The sequence below is a fragment of the Neofelis nebulosa genome, chromosome 2, assembly GCF_028018385.1.
Source record: "Neofelis nebulosa isolate mNeoNeb1 chromosome 2, mNeoNeb1.pri, whole genome shotgun sequence".
NCBI lineage: Eukaryota > Metazoa > Chordata > Mammalia > Carnivora > Felidae > Neofelis > Neofelis nebulosa.
The window spans coordinates 185,423,292-185,437,061 of record NC_080783.1 but is presented as its reverse complement, the minus strand read 5'-3'; the positions used below and the strand labels follow the sequence as shown (position 1 = coordinate 185,437,061).

General features: G+C 52.8%; 1 protein-coding gene across 1 annotated transcript in view; it reads left to right on the top strand.

Annotated features, from left to right (window-relative positions):
• The window catches only part of LOC131491199 (fatty-acid amide hydrolase 1-like), a 33,388-nt gene extending 27,237 nt beyond the window's left edge, over positions 1-6,151 (top strand). Inside the window, exons 16-17 of the mRNA XM_058693831.1 lie at positions 2,253-2,379; positions 5,808-6,151. Of these exons, the coding sequence (XP_058549814.1) occupies positions 2,253-2,379; positions 5,808-6,151 (471 nt within the window). The remainder of the gene's footprint in view (positions 1-2,252; positions 2,380-5,807) is intronic.
• Positions 6,152-13,770: the final 7,619 nt, after the last annotated feature.

The window sequence follows — 13,770 nt, the reverse complement described above, 5'->3', positions numbered from 1 at the left end:
TGTGCATCTAGGTCTTCCTTTGCCAGGCCTGGCTCGCCTTCCAAGAAGTCAGCCAGCTGGTGTGATGCCTGAATGTGGGAGGACTAAGTTTCTAAGTTAATGACCCAGGTGTGTGTGAGGAGAATAGGAAGGACGTCTACTACCTGGCTCCTTCGTTCCATGAGGCTTGAAGATGTGGCATGTGGGAATACAGAACATCCTGGATGCAGGGCCTCTGAGAAATTCTAGTCCTGGAGTAACTTGAGAGCCGGGGCAGGAATCTGGAACAGGACAGACTGACCTCTGAGAGTCAGTTTGCAAAGCGGGGGTCAGTCGGTGGGGGGGAGTACTCCCACTCTGTTCCCTACCTTTGATGGACAAATGCTAATGACATTACCAGCGATTGACCAGAAACGAATAAATAATTCAGTCTGGCCTGAAAATGGGAGAAAAGTACTTAAATGCTATTGACAAGCCAGTCCCTGGCCTCATTACCCATGCAGACTCAGGCCTCCACATCGACCCTGCCCCCCAATTTCTTCAAACCCCACTGTGGGCAGCCTCAGGCCTCCCTCCCACCAGCCTGGCCTAAGTTGAATGTGTGGAGAGCAACGTGAGGAGACCAGAGGAAGGGTTAGGGTTTATGGCTAGAGGCACCCCCAGAAAGAACCCCAAGCAACCCCCCAAGTCCTTCCCCTTTCCTCAAACCCTTGCAGCAGCTTCTGTTCCCAGGAAGGGTGGTCCAACCCAGCCCCAGGTGCACGTGCACAGGGAGCCCAGCAGCTGCCGCATCCTCTTCCAGGACAAGAGGAGTGGTGACCCCAGGGGCGGCTGTCAGTCACTGCGCTCTCGGGGGTACAAACTCATTAAACGTTTCCCTGCCTTGTCACAGGGGCCCAGTCCCGGAGTCAGGCCTGGGGAGGAGGAGGAGGAGGAGGGGGAGGAAGAGGAGGAGGAGGAAACAAATGTGCAGCTGATCCTTTAAAAGCACATCCTGTATTGTCTGACCCCTGGAGAAGAGAAGGGGATTGTGGAGGGTGGGGATTACCCGGGGAAGGGCCTCATCATGGGTTTCTCCCGAGTCTGGGATTTCCAGCTCCTGTAGCACAAGGAGCTCCCCCCCAAGCAGTAACTTTGCAAAACAAAACCTTTTCATGTTCTCTAAGAGTCTCCCTCTCTCTTCCTTGGCTGCCTGGGCCTGACTCCCCTTCCTGGGGTCTCCTCTGGCATCATCAGGTCTCTTCAGGGGGACCTAGAGAGGCTACCTTCCTCTGGCCCCATCCCTGCTGCCCGCACGTTTATGCCAGTCAGAAGCCTCCTGAAGGCTGGACAGTCAGAAGCCAACGTCCAGTCCACAGAGAATGGGGAGCCTCAGAGCCCCTCTGGCGCAGCAGGCAAGCCACCTCCTAGCAGGACACAGTGATGGCGAATTTGGGAGGGAGGGCTGTGATGTAGGCCTGGAGGTGCTGGATGCCTCAGAAGGTATGAAGGGCCTGGGTCAGAAGGCACACTTCAGCACAGCCCAGGATGTAGTTCTTAAAGGGACCCTGTCCCTTTGTGAGCCCAATAATTTGCTCCTGGGTGTGGGCAGAAGCTCCAGTGGTTTCCTCCTTGCCTATCACAGGTAGCTTGACTCATCCCCTCACTCCCTTTGGAGACTGGAACCCCCACGCTGCAGTGTGTTCTGGCTGGGGTCACCAGTCCTGGCCTCCCTCCTGGGCTCCTCCCTCCTGGGCTCCTCCTTCCTGGGCTCCTCCCTCCTGGGCTCCTCCTTCCTGGGCTCCTCCCTCCTGGGCTCCTCCCTCCTGGGCTCCTCCCTGCCGCTTGTCAGAACCCTGCCCTGACTAGGGCCTGAACTTCCCTGGACCAGCTTCTCCCTTCCAATTCCCCCTCTCCACAAAATCCAAGGGCTTCTCAGCTTTCCCAGGCACTGTACCCCCTCCCACACTCCTCTGGAGGGAGCTGAAAAACTCTGCTTCCTGCTTGTCATCCATAAGGCCCTTTCTCCGGGGCGCCTGGGTGGCGCAGTCGGTTAAGCGTCCGGCTTCAGCCAGGTCACGATCTCACGGTCCGTGAGTTCGAGCCCCGTGTCAGGCTCTGGGCTGATGGCTCGGAGCCTGGAGCCTGTTTCCGATTCTGTGTCTCCCTCTCTCTCTGCCCCTCCCCCGTTCATGCTCTGTCTCTCTCTGTCCCAAAAATAAATAAAAAACGTTGAAAAAAAATTCATAAGGCCCTTTCTCCTCAGTGTCTCTTCCCCCACTGGAGTCCCACAGGGAGTCATTTATCCGGATCGACTAGCTCTCCTCAGTGCAAACATTCGCAGGAGCATTAACAAGCCTAAAACCCAATTAGCCTTCAATTACTCAGGCCTCAGCCAGATTTTCTGTGATGGGGACAGGGGTAAGGAATGTGTTTGCGCACTTTGGGGGGCGCACTTTGGGGGGCGCTGCTTGGCTGGTAGCCACCTTCCCCCCCCCCCACCTCCTGGAAGCCAAACACCCCCCACCTTGCACCACTACTGACCCAGCCCGCCTGCTTTCCACCGCTCTCCCTCTGGCCCTGCACCACCTTCTTTCCTTCCTTCTTCCTGCCCTCCTTTCCTTCCTCATCCCTCTTAGAAAGTTATTATTGTTAAGTATACATAACTAATATATGGTTCAAAAAACTCACTCTAGGGGTGCCTGGGTGGCTTAGTCGGTTAAGCGTCTGACTTTGGCTCAGGCCATGATCTCGTGGTTCGTGAGTTTGAGCCCCGCGTTGGGCTCTGTGCTGACAGCTCAGAGCCTGGAGCCTGCTTCGGATTCTGCCCCTCCCCCATTCATGCTCTATCTCTCTCAAGAATAAACACATTAAAAAAATTCAAAAACCTCATTCTAAAAACATAATGCAAAAGAATACAAAGTGAAAAGATAATACTCCCCCATCCCTACCCCATAAATCTCACTGACAGTAATTGGGGGTTCTCCTTCCTTCCACATTTGATTCTATATATTTACACACACACATCTCTCATATAGGTTAAAATTTTTTTAAGTTTATTTATTTTGAGAGAGAGAGAGCGAGCACAAGCGGTGAAGCGGCAGAGAGAGGGAGAGACAGAATCCCAAGCAAGCTCACACCATCAATGCAGAGCCCCATGCGGGCACTTGCACTCACAAACTGTGAGGTCATGACCCAAGCCAAGAACAAAAGTCAGATGCTCAACCAACTGTACCACTCAGGTGCCTCCCCCAATATAGTTTTAAGTGTTTTTTCTTTCAACATTTCAAACTGGGACCATACTATTCATACTGCTTAATGACTTACTCTAGTCACTGAACAATACGTCTGCTGCACCTTTCCATGACAGCGTGGGCGGATCTAGCTTCTCCTTCTTCCTGGGTGCATAGTATGCCATGGGATGGCTGCAGTGATGTACTCAGTCCTTGCTCGTTGGACTGCATCATGGCTGCAAGTACCTCTGTCCTTACACCGCTGTGCACACAGGCCAGTGTTGCTGGGGGACAGATGCCTAGATGTGGAATTTTCGGCCTCCGGGGATGCATATTTAAAATTTTGATGGTTATTGCCAAAACGCCCTCCACCTCCAGAACCTCCAAGGTTGCGCCATTGTACCCCAAGCATCCATGTCCCTACTGCCATCAACACTGGGTATTAGCTTTATAAAATTTTATTTTTTTCTCAAATAAGACTGTGACATCTCACTGAATCCATTCTTCTTTTTCCTCATCCACTTTTTATCTTCACCTTTACTTCCATGTCACTCCTTTCTCACTTCCATCCCTCCTGCCTTACCCTCTCCCCACCTTCTTCTCTCCCTCCTTCAGCGCCTGTCTTTCTTTGCCTCCTTCTCTTCCCCATCATTTTTCCTTTCTCTTCTCCACGTCTTCTCATCCCTCACCTTCTCCCTCTCCTTCTCCCTCCTCCCCCTGAGTACTACAGTGGGGGGGGGGCATCCAGAGAAGCTATTAGCTCTGCCCCCCTAATACTCTGAGTCCCACTCGCCTCTTAACACCTCCCTGAGCCTCTAAGCCCCATCTCATTCTCGTCTCCCTCTAATCACTAAGGCTTATTTCTGATTTTCTGAAGTGACAAGAAGCTGGGTTTGGGGGGAGGGGGGCTGTCAGCCAGCATCTCCCAGGATTGAGGGAGGGAAGCCTGGCTCCTCAGATGTGGCGGGTAGAGACTCCAGTGAGGTCCTCCTCACTGTGTATAGGCCCAAATTCCCCAGCCCTTTCTGCCTTGGTTTATGGCCTAATTTTCCCCCTCAGGGTGTTCTTTTAGGCTACTTTCTCTGGTCTCTCTTATAAAAAAGAACGTGACTCCCCACCTTCACCTAAGGGAGCTCCTGTGGCCAGGGCCTCAGTTTTCCAATGTTCACCTCTTCTCCCTTCCCTGCCATACCCCTGCTGCACCCACCTCCTTCTGCCCCACCCCTTTGATCCTGAAGGTGGGAAATGCCTCCGTGCTGCAAACCCCTTGTCTTCTGCTTCCTACCCCATGGAAATCGGGCTCTCTCCTCCCCTGTCCCAAATCCCTCTCTCCAAAAGCTCTGTGAATTGGCATAAATTTAATTAAGGACAGCAGCAAATCTCTTGTCATTTTAAAGACATTTAAGGTTTAAAATATGTGCTGAGAGTAGAGGTCTCAAGAGAGGTGGGATGAGGGGGGCCAGGACTAATTTCGAGGAGTTACACTCGAGCCGCCCCAGTTCTAGCCCCTCTGTGTGACCCTGTATGCTCCCCTTGGTGTCTCTGAGCCTTCCTCATCAGCTCTCCCAGAACTCGTAGGAGGCTCAGCAGGAGGAATACCTCGCTCCTGCCTGGAAATGTTCTCCCTACGCTAATTTAATTACATGGCCTAACTGGGCCCAGGCTGGGGAGGTGGCTAATGGCAGCTGCAGAGACAGTGGGTAATCAAGAATTAATTAGGCGTTTCTGGGGATTCCTGAGTCTGGGCTAGGGAGTTCTGGGAGTCTGGCTATGGCTGGGCAGTGTACGTGGCCCCTCCAGCTCCGCCTCCTGCCCTGCCCCTGTCTCCTCTGGAGAGCAGCAAGTGGCAGCCCTAGCTCCAAAAAGGCTCTGGGTGCTGGGCTGTCGGCCAAGGCAGTCTCTGATCCATGGATTATGGAAGCGCCCGGGCTCCAGCACTGATAGGCCAATCCAGGAACCCGCAGTGAGCTGTGCAGAGACGGGTGCCTGTGCCAGTACGTCTGGACATTTGTGTTAGGGGCTTAGCCTGTGCTGAAGATGGTGCTTGGTCTAGGCTGGGCAAGGTGGAAAAGGAAATGGGATTCAGCCTCTGGGCTCTGGAGTTCAGCCCTGAGTTTTCTGCCTCAGCTCTACTACCTGCTAATGGCTGGTCCCTGCACAGGGGCCTTCCCACCTGTCTTTCCCTCTGCTCCAGTGTCTGCCCCACAGCTCCTCACCAAGCGGGTTCCTTCACTTCCCAGCTTTCAGGTTGCAGCTGAAGCAGCCCCTCCTTCAAAAGAAGCCTTCCCTGGCCACTCAGTCTAATTCACCTCCCCAGGTGCTATCACAACATCACTTTGCCGTGTTTTCTGTTCATGTATTTCTTTGTTTCTTGTGTGTCCACCTGCCTCTTTCCTTAGAATAAGATTCCATTTGGAGGCAGAGACAGGGTCAGTCTGGCTCCAGCTGGATCCCCAGAACCTTGCTGCCCATGGAAGGTGTTCCGAGAAGGAAGAGCTCTCCCTGAAGCTGTTTCCTCACCTGTAAAATGGGGATATTAATACACTGCAGGCTCTGAGGTTGGGAGGAGGATTAAAGCGTGGACTCAAGAAGCAGTGAGCACCGTACCTGGTCCAGACCTCGCCAACACGGGCGGTGACCACGCGATCCACACCATCGGACTCGTCGTATTGGTCACCAACATCACTGACCAATTTCGTGCTCCAGCTTCCCCGGCCCAAGGACGCGGCTGCGGGGTGGAAGGCGCCTGCCGGGCAGGGGCCTCGCCAGGCCCAGCCCGCCGACCCGCCGCGGGCCCCGCTCCTTCCCAGGCGCCCCCGCGCCGCCGGCGCTTTGAAGTCCCAATCCGGCAAATAGAGTCAATCAATTATGAAGGGAACAATCTGGCGGCCCCTCGGGGAGCGGCGGCCGAGCGATCCCGGGGGATTAGGCCGCAAATCGCGCTGAGCCTCCCTAAGTGACAGCGAGAGAATCGCGCGCGGCGGCGGCGGCGGCGAGAGCGGGAGGGAGCGCGGCCGCTAACCCGATTATGCAGATCCGCGGGGGGCGCGGATTAGGCCGCGGGGGCGGCTTCGCCCTAAGCGGCTCGGGGATTTGGGAAAAGTTTACTCGGGCGGAGGGGGCGGGGACCCCCCCCCCCCCCCCCCCCCCCGCCGGCCGCACTGCTCCCAGCTGGGTGAATGGAGGCGGGTCGGTTGGGCCGGGAGAGGAGCCAAGGTGGGGCGTGCGCCTACTGAGACGCAGCCACAGCCACACTTTTTCAGGCACACGCGCGCGCGCTCGTACGCACGTAACGAGTTACACACCAGGGCCTGCAATAACCGTAAGTACACAAGCCCCCCCCCCCCGCCACCGTCACCCTCCCCAGTGGAAAAACAGTTGCGAACACATGGAGGTGTGCGCACGTACACGCACAGGCTCAGCATCACACATAAACCAGGTCCACCATTGCTCACGCAGTCCTGCAACACTGGCTCCTGGTCACACTCACAGACACAGGCAGACCCTCTACCACGCAGACACACAATCTTGCATTCAGATGCAGTGCCTCCGGTGATCCTAGTGGAAACCCCCATGACACAGAGCTATGATTTCAGCTACACTATGTATGGACCATGCAGGGACGTGGCCGGGTGCACAGCCCCCCATTTGCTCTCTCTCACAGACCTCCCCCCCTTTTCCCTTGGAAGGCCTCTAAAGACAAGTGTGTGCGTGTGCGTGCGTGTGTGTGTGTGTGTGTGTGTGTGTATGCTTGAGTGTGAGCCTGCCAGGATAGCCCATATTTCTGCAGTTGAGCTTACTCTTGGGCTTTTGCAACGGGCCTTCTCAGGGCAGGCAGGAAGGAGGGAATGAGGAATGGCACTGGGCTGGGAAATAGACTGATTTGCCTTGATTACTCTGGCTGGTGGTGGTGGTGGTTTTGGGGGGGGGGGGTGGTGGCTGGGATTCTCTCTACAGGCTGGGGGTCCAAGACTCACTCTCCTTGCCAGTTCCTCTGGGCCTACTGCTTTCTTGAGGGGCAGTCAGGGAGGAAGTTGGAGAGAAAGGGTGGTAACTTTCCCTTCCACATCTGGGAAAAAGACAAAGAACCCAGCTATAAGCCAACCCAAGGCAGGAAGTCAGGAAAGCCTCAGCCTCTTTTTATCCATAAAATATTCAGTGTATGTGATCAGTGTGCGTCTGGGGAACGTACATGCTTTCATGCTCAGTGTATGTCCACGGTCTTTGTGTACATTCTTGGTAATATGTGTGCTTTTGGACAGTGTGTGTTTCTGGTCACTGGTATGTATATCCCTAGCCTCCACCCCTCACACAAATATCACAGCCACACATAATAACTGTAGACACACATTGACCGTAGAAGGTACTCACCCTGCACACACGAAATGACCATGGGCACACACTTTCACACACACACATACAAACACACTGAGCCTCTGAGAGAGGCCAATCCTTTGTATGGACAGACAGCGAACACTAAATGGAGTCAAATTCTTAGGTCCCACAGCTGCTGGAGGGCACCACATCCCATGCCCTAGGCAGTGATAGAGTGACCCTGTGGCTGGCTCAATCAGTGGGGAAGAGGGGCAGGGTTAATGAGTCCTTAGCAAGCAGGGCACTGGCTGCTGCCACTCACTCCTGTGCTGTATGTACATATGTGACTGTGTGTTGGTCACATGCACCATTGTTGTCACTGGGAAAAGTGTGTGTGTGTGTGTGTGTGTGCGCGCGCGTGCGAGGGTGGGGGAGAATATTATCCTCAGAATCTCAGAACCACCTTGAGGTGGTCTGGACTGACCCCTGGATCCTGCTCAGTTGGGGGAGAAGGGGTTCTGTGGTAGGGTCAAGATGTGCTCTGGTATTTCAGGCTGCAGGGGATGGTAGGAGGCTAGTCCCCTTCCTGTGTAACCATAGCAAAGCCCTGACCCAGTCTGGGCCTGGTTCCCTCATTGGCCTTCCCTGATCCAGCCTTTCTGGTCCTGAATCCATTGGAGGAGAGGCTGGAGTAGTCAGACCCTCAAGAAGGAATTCTCCTGGGCATCCCTGACCCACTGGACAGGATCTGATAGTAGGCCTGGCCCCTCACCCCCATGAAGCATGTTCCATGGGGCAATCAGGCCCGATTTCAGGCTCAAGAAGGATTCCTCTGATCACCAATGGGGCAGATCCGATTCACTGGCTGCAGAGAGGGCTTGGTCAGAAATAATCAGCAACCAGGCTATGGAGAAGGGCCTCCCAGGCAGGATCCCATCTGAGGAGTACCAGGGGGGAGGCCTGTGGGACTAGAGGGAATGAGGATAGGAAAAAGCCCCCCTGTATGCACACACCCAGGGGGCCTCCAGGTCAGGGCTCAGTGAGGGCTCAGTGCCACCTCAGTGGTCCTTAGCTGGGCTGGGCCTTCCTTCCCCCCAGCCTGCCCTGGCCCAAATCCTGATGCATTGCTTAATGGATGTGTACCCTTGAGTAAGGTATTTCACCTTTGTGTGCCTCAGGGCGCAAGTTTAATATGGGGATAAAATAATACCTTCTTCATAGAATCCATATAAAGAAAATGTAAAGCATGTAGCAAAGTGGCTGGCAGATAATAAGTGCCCAAGCTGTGGGCATCATGGTACTATTACTATTAGTTCAGAAGAGCAGAGTACAGAAGGAATCTGACAGCCAATGATATCTTGACACCCCCTCCCCCACAGGAGGGAGGCTAGGGAGAGGGGACACATGGGGATCCACTACAATTCCCCCCCCCCCCTCACTCAAGCTTATTACCTAGGAGAGCGCAGAGGGGATGGGAGACAGTCTGGGCAGCCTGCCCTGAGGGGAAGGGAGCCTGAACTACTCCCTTCTGGTCCAAGTACATGTCTACGAGGAGTGGATGGGGAGGGGAGAAGCCATCTGAAGTGGCTCAGCGGATCAGTTGTTTCAGGCCAGAAGCCATTACCTTCCCGGAGAGAGAAGCCCATGGCACATCTGAGGCTAGGGGCAGGGGCGAGTGGAGTACAGATTGGAATGAGACTCCAGGTCCGCCTGAGGCCTCCTTGCCTTCCCCCTTCCCTTTCTCTGACCAGAGGAAGAGGCAAAGTCCAACCTACTCTTCTCCACTTTGGGCACCAGTGGGGGTGGGGACTAGCAGAGAGAAAGTGGTCCCTGCCCACAGCACCTCCATAATTGATTGCACCTACTGTGTGCTAGCTGGGCCCCCAAGCATCTCCTGTTTACTTTGTGCCTTTGCCACAGCTGGAAACCAGCAGGAGCCTTTTCAAGACAGTCATCCGATTATCTAGCCCGCAGGGCAAGACTTGGCAGTGGGAATCAGGATTTCCATATAGGGGGGCAAAGTCGTGGCTGACTGGAGGGAAGGGGGCTGAAGATCCTGCCTGCTGGGTTTGTATAGCAAGCATGCTGTTTTATGAAGACTCCCTGCCTCTTTGGGGTGGCTTGGCATTGCTGGTGATGAAGGAGAGGGCTAAAGCCTCCAAGCCATCAGGGCACCACCCCTGGGGTCAAGCTCAGGGAAAGCATTTGTCTACCAAATTCCAGGCCCAGAAGCCACTAAAGTTCAAAGTGGTGATCTCCTGAGTCACCCCCAACGTGGGTGAAGAGGGACAAAGATGAGCCTAAACCCTGGGCTTGGGCTGTGTGTGCCTCCTTACCCAGGACTGGCGTTGTATCCAGCAGATTCTTCAAACGCCTGCATTCAGAGCATCCTGGAAAGGACTTCTTTTCCCTCTTCCTTAAGAGCCTCACCTTTGCCAGGTGCTATGGACCCCCTGATTTGGCCCTGAACAGGTGCTCCTCTCAACTGATGCCACTGAGTCCTCTTCCACCTCATGCCCTCCTGGCTCCTACCCCCTTCCTCTGCTGCTCTTGGTCTGTCTGTGTCTCTTTTTGTACCTCTCAGAGTCTCTCCATGTCTGACTCTATCTCTCTGTGGGCCTGTGAATCTGTGTCTCTGTCTGTCTGATTCTGTATCTTTCTCTATTTGTATCTGTGACTCTTTCTCTGGTTTTTGCTTATCTCTCTTTGTCTCTGATTCCCTGTCTCTGAATCCTGGTGTTTCTCAGTCTGTGTCTCTCTGTCTCTGTCTCCTCTGTGTGGCTCTACGAGGTCTTTACAGTCAGGTTCGAAGGTCACTGTAGCTCAAGAACTGAATGGAGAGGGAAAGCTGGCTTGTCCCAAGGCTGGGAGACAGGGTGTCCTGGATACTCTGTGTTCCCTCTGAGGAGCTTTGTCCTCCAGAGTTTGCACTTGTACTCAGTCTGAGTCAGGCTAGAGGCACTCTGAAAGCTTTCAAAACCTTAGCCTCCTGCTTTAGACTATTTCAAAGGCAGGGCTTTGTCTTTTTATTCAGACAGGTAGCCAATCTCTCAGTACCTCCCACTTCCATTTTCCTCCATTTTTACCCCATGAGAAGCTCTAGGAATGGCTTTTGGAATAAAACAAACAAACAAACAAACAAACAAACAAACAAACAAACAAACAAAAATCCAGATTCAAATTCTGGACCTGCTATTAATAAGCTCTATGATAATGGGTAAATTATTTGATCTCTCCCAGTTATGGGCATTCTTCTCACAAATGGGGATAGGAACAGTGCCTATCTCCCTGGATTGTGGTGAAGATAAAATGAGATCATGACTAAAGGACTTAACACAGAGCCTGACTCAAGAACTGGAAGTCACTTTTTATTGCATTTCCCCATTTGTTTAAAGAGCCTAACAGAGGCATTGGCCCATAGGAGTCTTGTTGAATGGATACAGATTTCCTCATTGTTCATTTCCTTTCTTTCCTTCTGTCTTTTGCTGTCTCTATGCTTGGAGAGGATGGGTGATAAGAGCCACTTGAGCACCCTCTATGTACTCAACCTTGATCCTGGCTCTGCAAGTGGGGTCAGGCTCTGTAAACCGTAATGAGATCCAAATGTGAAGTTTGCCTCTGCAACTTAGGATGGTCTTTGTGAAGTCTTAGGCTCTGAAAATTTATAAGATACTCTGAAAATTATAATGGGATCTGTAACAGTGATAGGCTCAGAAATCAGGGATGGGATGTGCTCTGCAGATGGTAATGGGCTCTGTAAATACTGATGAGTTTGGTATACAGTTTCAGGCTCTGCAAACAATAATGGGCCTTGCAAACAGAGACAGGCTCTGCAAATGGTAACGGGCTTTGCAATAGTGATGGGAGTGGCAAGTTGATGGAAGGACCTTGGAAAAATTGAAGACTAGTTCTTACCTGTAAAGGACAAGAGGGAACTTGTGGGTTCCTAAAGAGCAAGGCTCTGTCTCAGTACCATGGACAGCAAGATCCACCCCTTTCAGGTTCAACTAGGCTCATCTGTCCATTGTTTCATTGTGTGTTGGTGTGTTAGGGGTAGGGATCGGGGCTGGGTGTGTACTGGAAAAGAAATGGGACAAGGAAAGGAATGAGGCTGTGTCTCCACCCTCAAGGCTTTCAGTAGGTTGAGAAGACAGACTTCTAAGCCAAGTGGAGGGGATTGTGTCTGTGTTGACAAATCTGTTTTCAGCCAAGCTATTTGTGAGGTAGAAGGTGTCTTTCCACATCAGAGGCTCTTGGAATGCTAAAAGGGTGTTTAAACCACACTGGGCCTCCTGGGGGAACTGAGAAGTCAGCTTTGCAAAGAACATCTTGCAGGCTCCAGCTGACCTTAAATTCTAGCTGGCACCTGAATTGCTTTGTAGCAATTTAAATTTCTCTGTCTGTCTTTTCCAGGTCTGGCCATATTAACAGATCTGTATCACAGGGAACATTTAAACCTCTCAGAGCATGGGGCCTAGGGAGGGCAGAAGCAAGGCTCTGTTCTGGGTATGCTGTGAGTAACAGTGCCGAGGATCTGTTGGTGGCTGAGACTGGCATGGGGATGGTGATTATGGAGATGGAGACGGCCATGGACGTTGTGGTGGTGCTAATGTGCTAATGGCAGGGGTAGGGAGAACTGGAGTGTTGACAATGGTGGAGGTGATGAAGACGTGATGACAGTGGCTAAAAGGTGGCAGTAAGGTAGACAAAGAAGTAAGCCCTAATGGGAGAGAGCTTGACACAGTAGCTAAGAATTTGGCCTGGGTTTGACTTCTGACTCTGATATTTGCTAACTGGGTGACCTTAGGCAAGTTATTTAACTTCTCTGTGCCCCAACTTCCTTATCTGCAAAATAGGGATAATAATAGTGTCTACCTCATAAAGGGTTAAATGAGTTAACATGTGAAATATTTAGACAAGTTCCTGGCATGTGGTGAGTACTATGTGGGTGATAGCTGCTATTACTATTAAGGAAGGCAGTGAAGGTGGTAATGATGAGGACGGAGATGGTGGCAGCGAAGTTGATAATGGTGACAGCAGGGATGATAATAACAATGATACAATTTATGGAGTACTAAGATGTGCCCTGCACTATTGTAAACACTTGGTATGTAGCAACTTTTATAATCCTTTTAACCCTGTGAGGTAGCTAATGTTATCCCCATTTTAAAGCTGATAAAACATAGGCACAGAAGGGTTGAAATACGTGATCAAAGGCAACACAGCTAGTAATTGGAGGAGCTCCAGAGCTGTGCCCTTGACCATTTGCTGACTGGAGACCATGATAGAGTTGTGGTTGGCAAGAGTGAGTGCTGGGTGCTTGTGGAGGATGGTAATGGAGGGAGCCGGGCACTGGTAATGGCGACAAAAGAGGTGAAGAATGAGCACTGCTGGGGTTCCAGGGGGAGGTACAGGGGCAGTGAAGTCCTGCTCTAAGAACACCCACTAGCCAAGCTCCCAGCAGAGCGGGAGGCTCTGCCAGGTTTCTCTGGGCATTTTCTCTATAAAGTTCTGCTCTGCAAGCAGGTAGGAGAGCAAGGACCTCCCTTCTGTTCAGCAGCAGGAGGCTTTAGGTCCCAGGCAGTGAAGTGGGATGGAAATGGGCAGTTTTGGGCCACTGTGTGGCAAAGGGGTAGGCTGGGACTTTCCATTTTTCCTTCACCCTCCTTCTGGGATTTGGCATCCTCTGACCACATAGCTACCCAGTCCTCTCTAGCTCCCTGCCAGTACCTGGTCTGCACTAATGGCAGAAGCAAGACATCCAGCCCATCATAGAACTCTCCCTGCCTCGTCTTCCCAGTGCCAGCTCTGGCCTGCCTTTCGTCTGCTGCTGTGCTGAGAGGGGGAAGCCTTAATAGAGAATCCGCCTCTGTGCCTCCTGCTCTCCGCCTGCCATCCCGTCCCTATTATCAGCACCATCAGCAGCGGCAAATGACACTCTCGGAATCTTGACTCCAATCTGATGCCTGGTCCCCGGGGCCTCAGAGAGGCGCAGGCCAGCCAGGCTGGGGGGCTGGGGAGGGGCTGTGCGGTAATAGGATGTGGCTGAGGATGGTCTATTAGTAGTATTGCTGATGAGCCCCCTTCCCGGCCCCTTGGCGTCCCCATCCCCACTCAGCCAGGCACAGCAAGAGGCCATAGTGGGGGAGCAGGGAGGGAGGCTGCTGGGGGTTTAGGCTGGGCAATCTTTAAACCTAGACACCAGGCTCCCTTGGGAACTTGGGGGTGGGGGAAGGGATGTTGGAGAAATAAGGCCACCCAGATA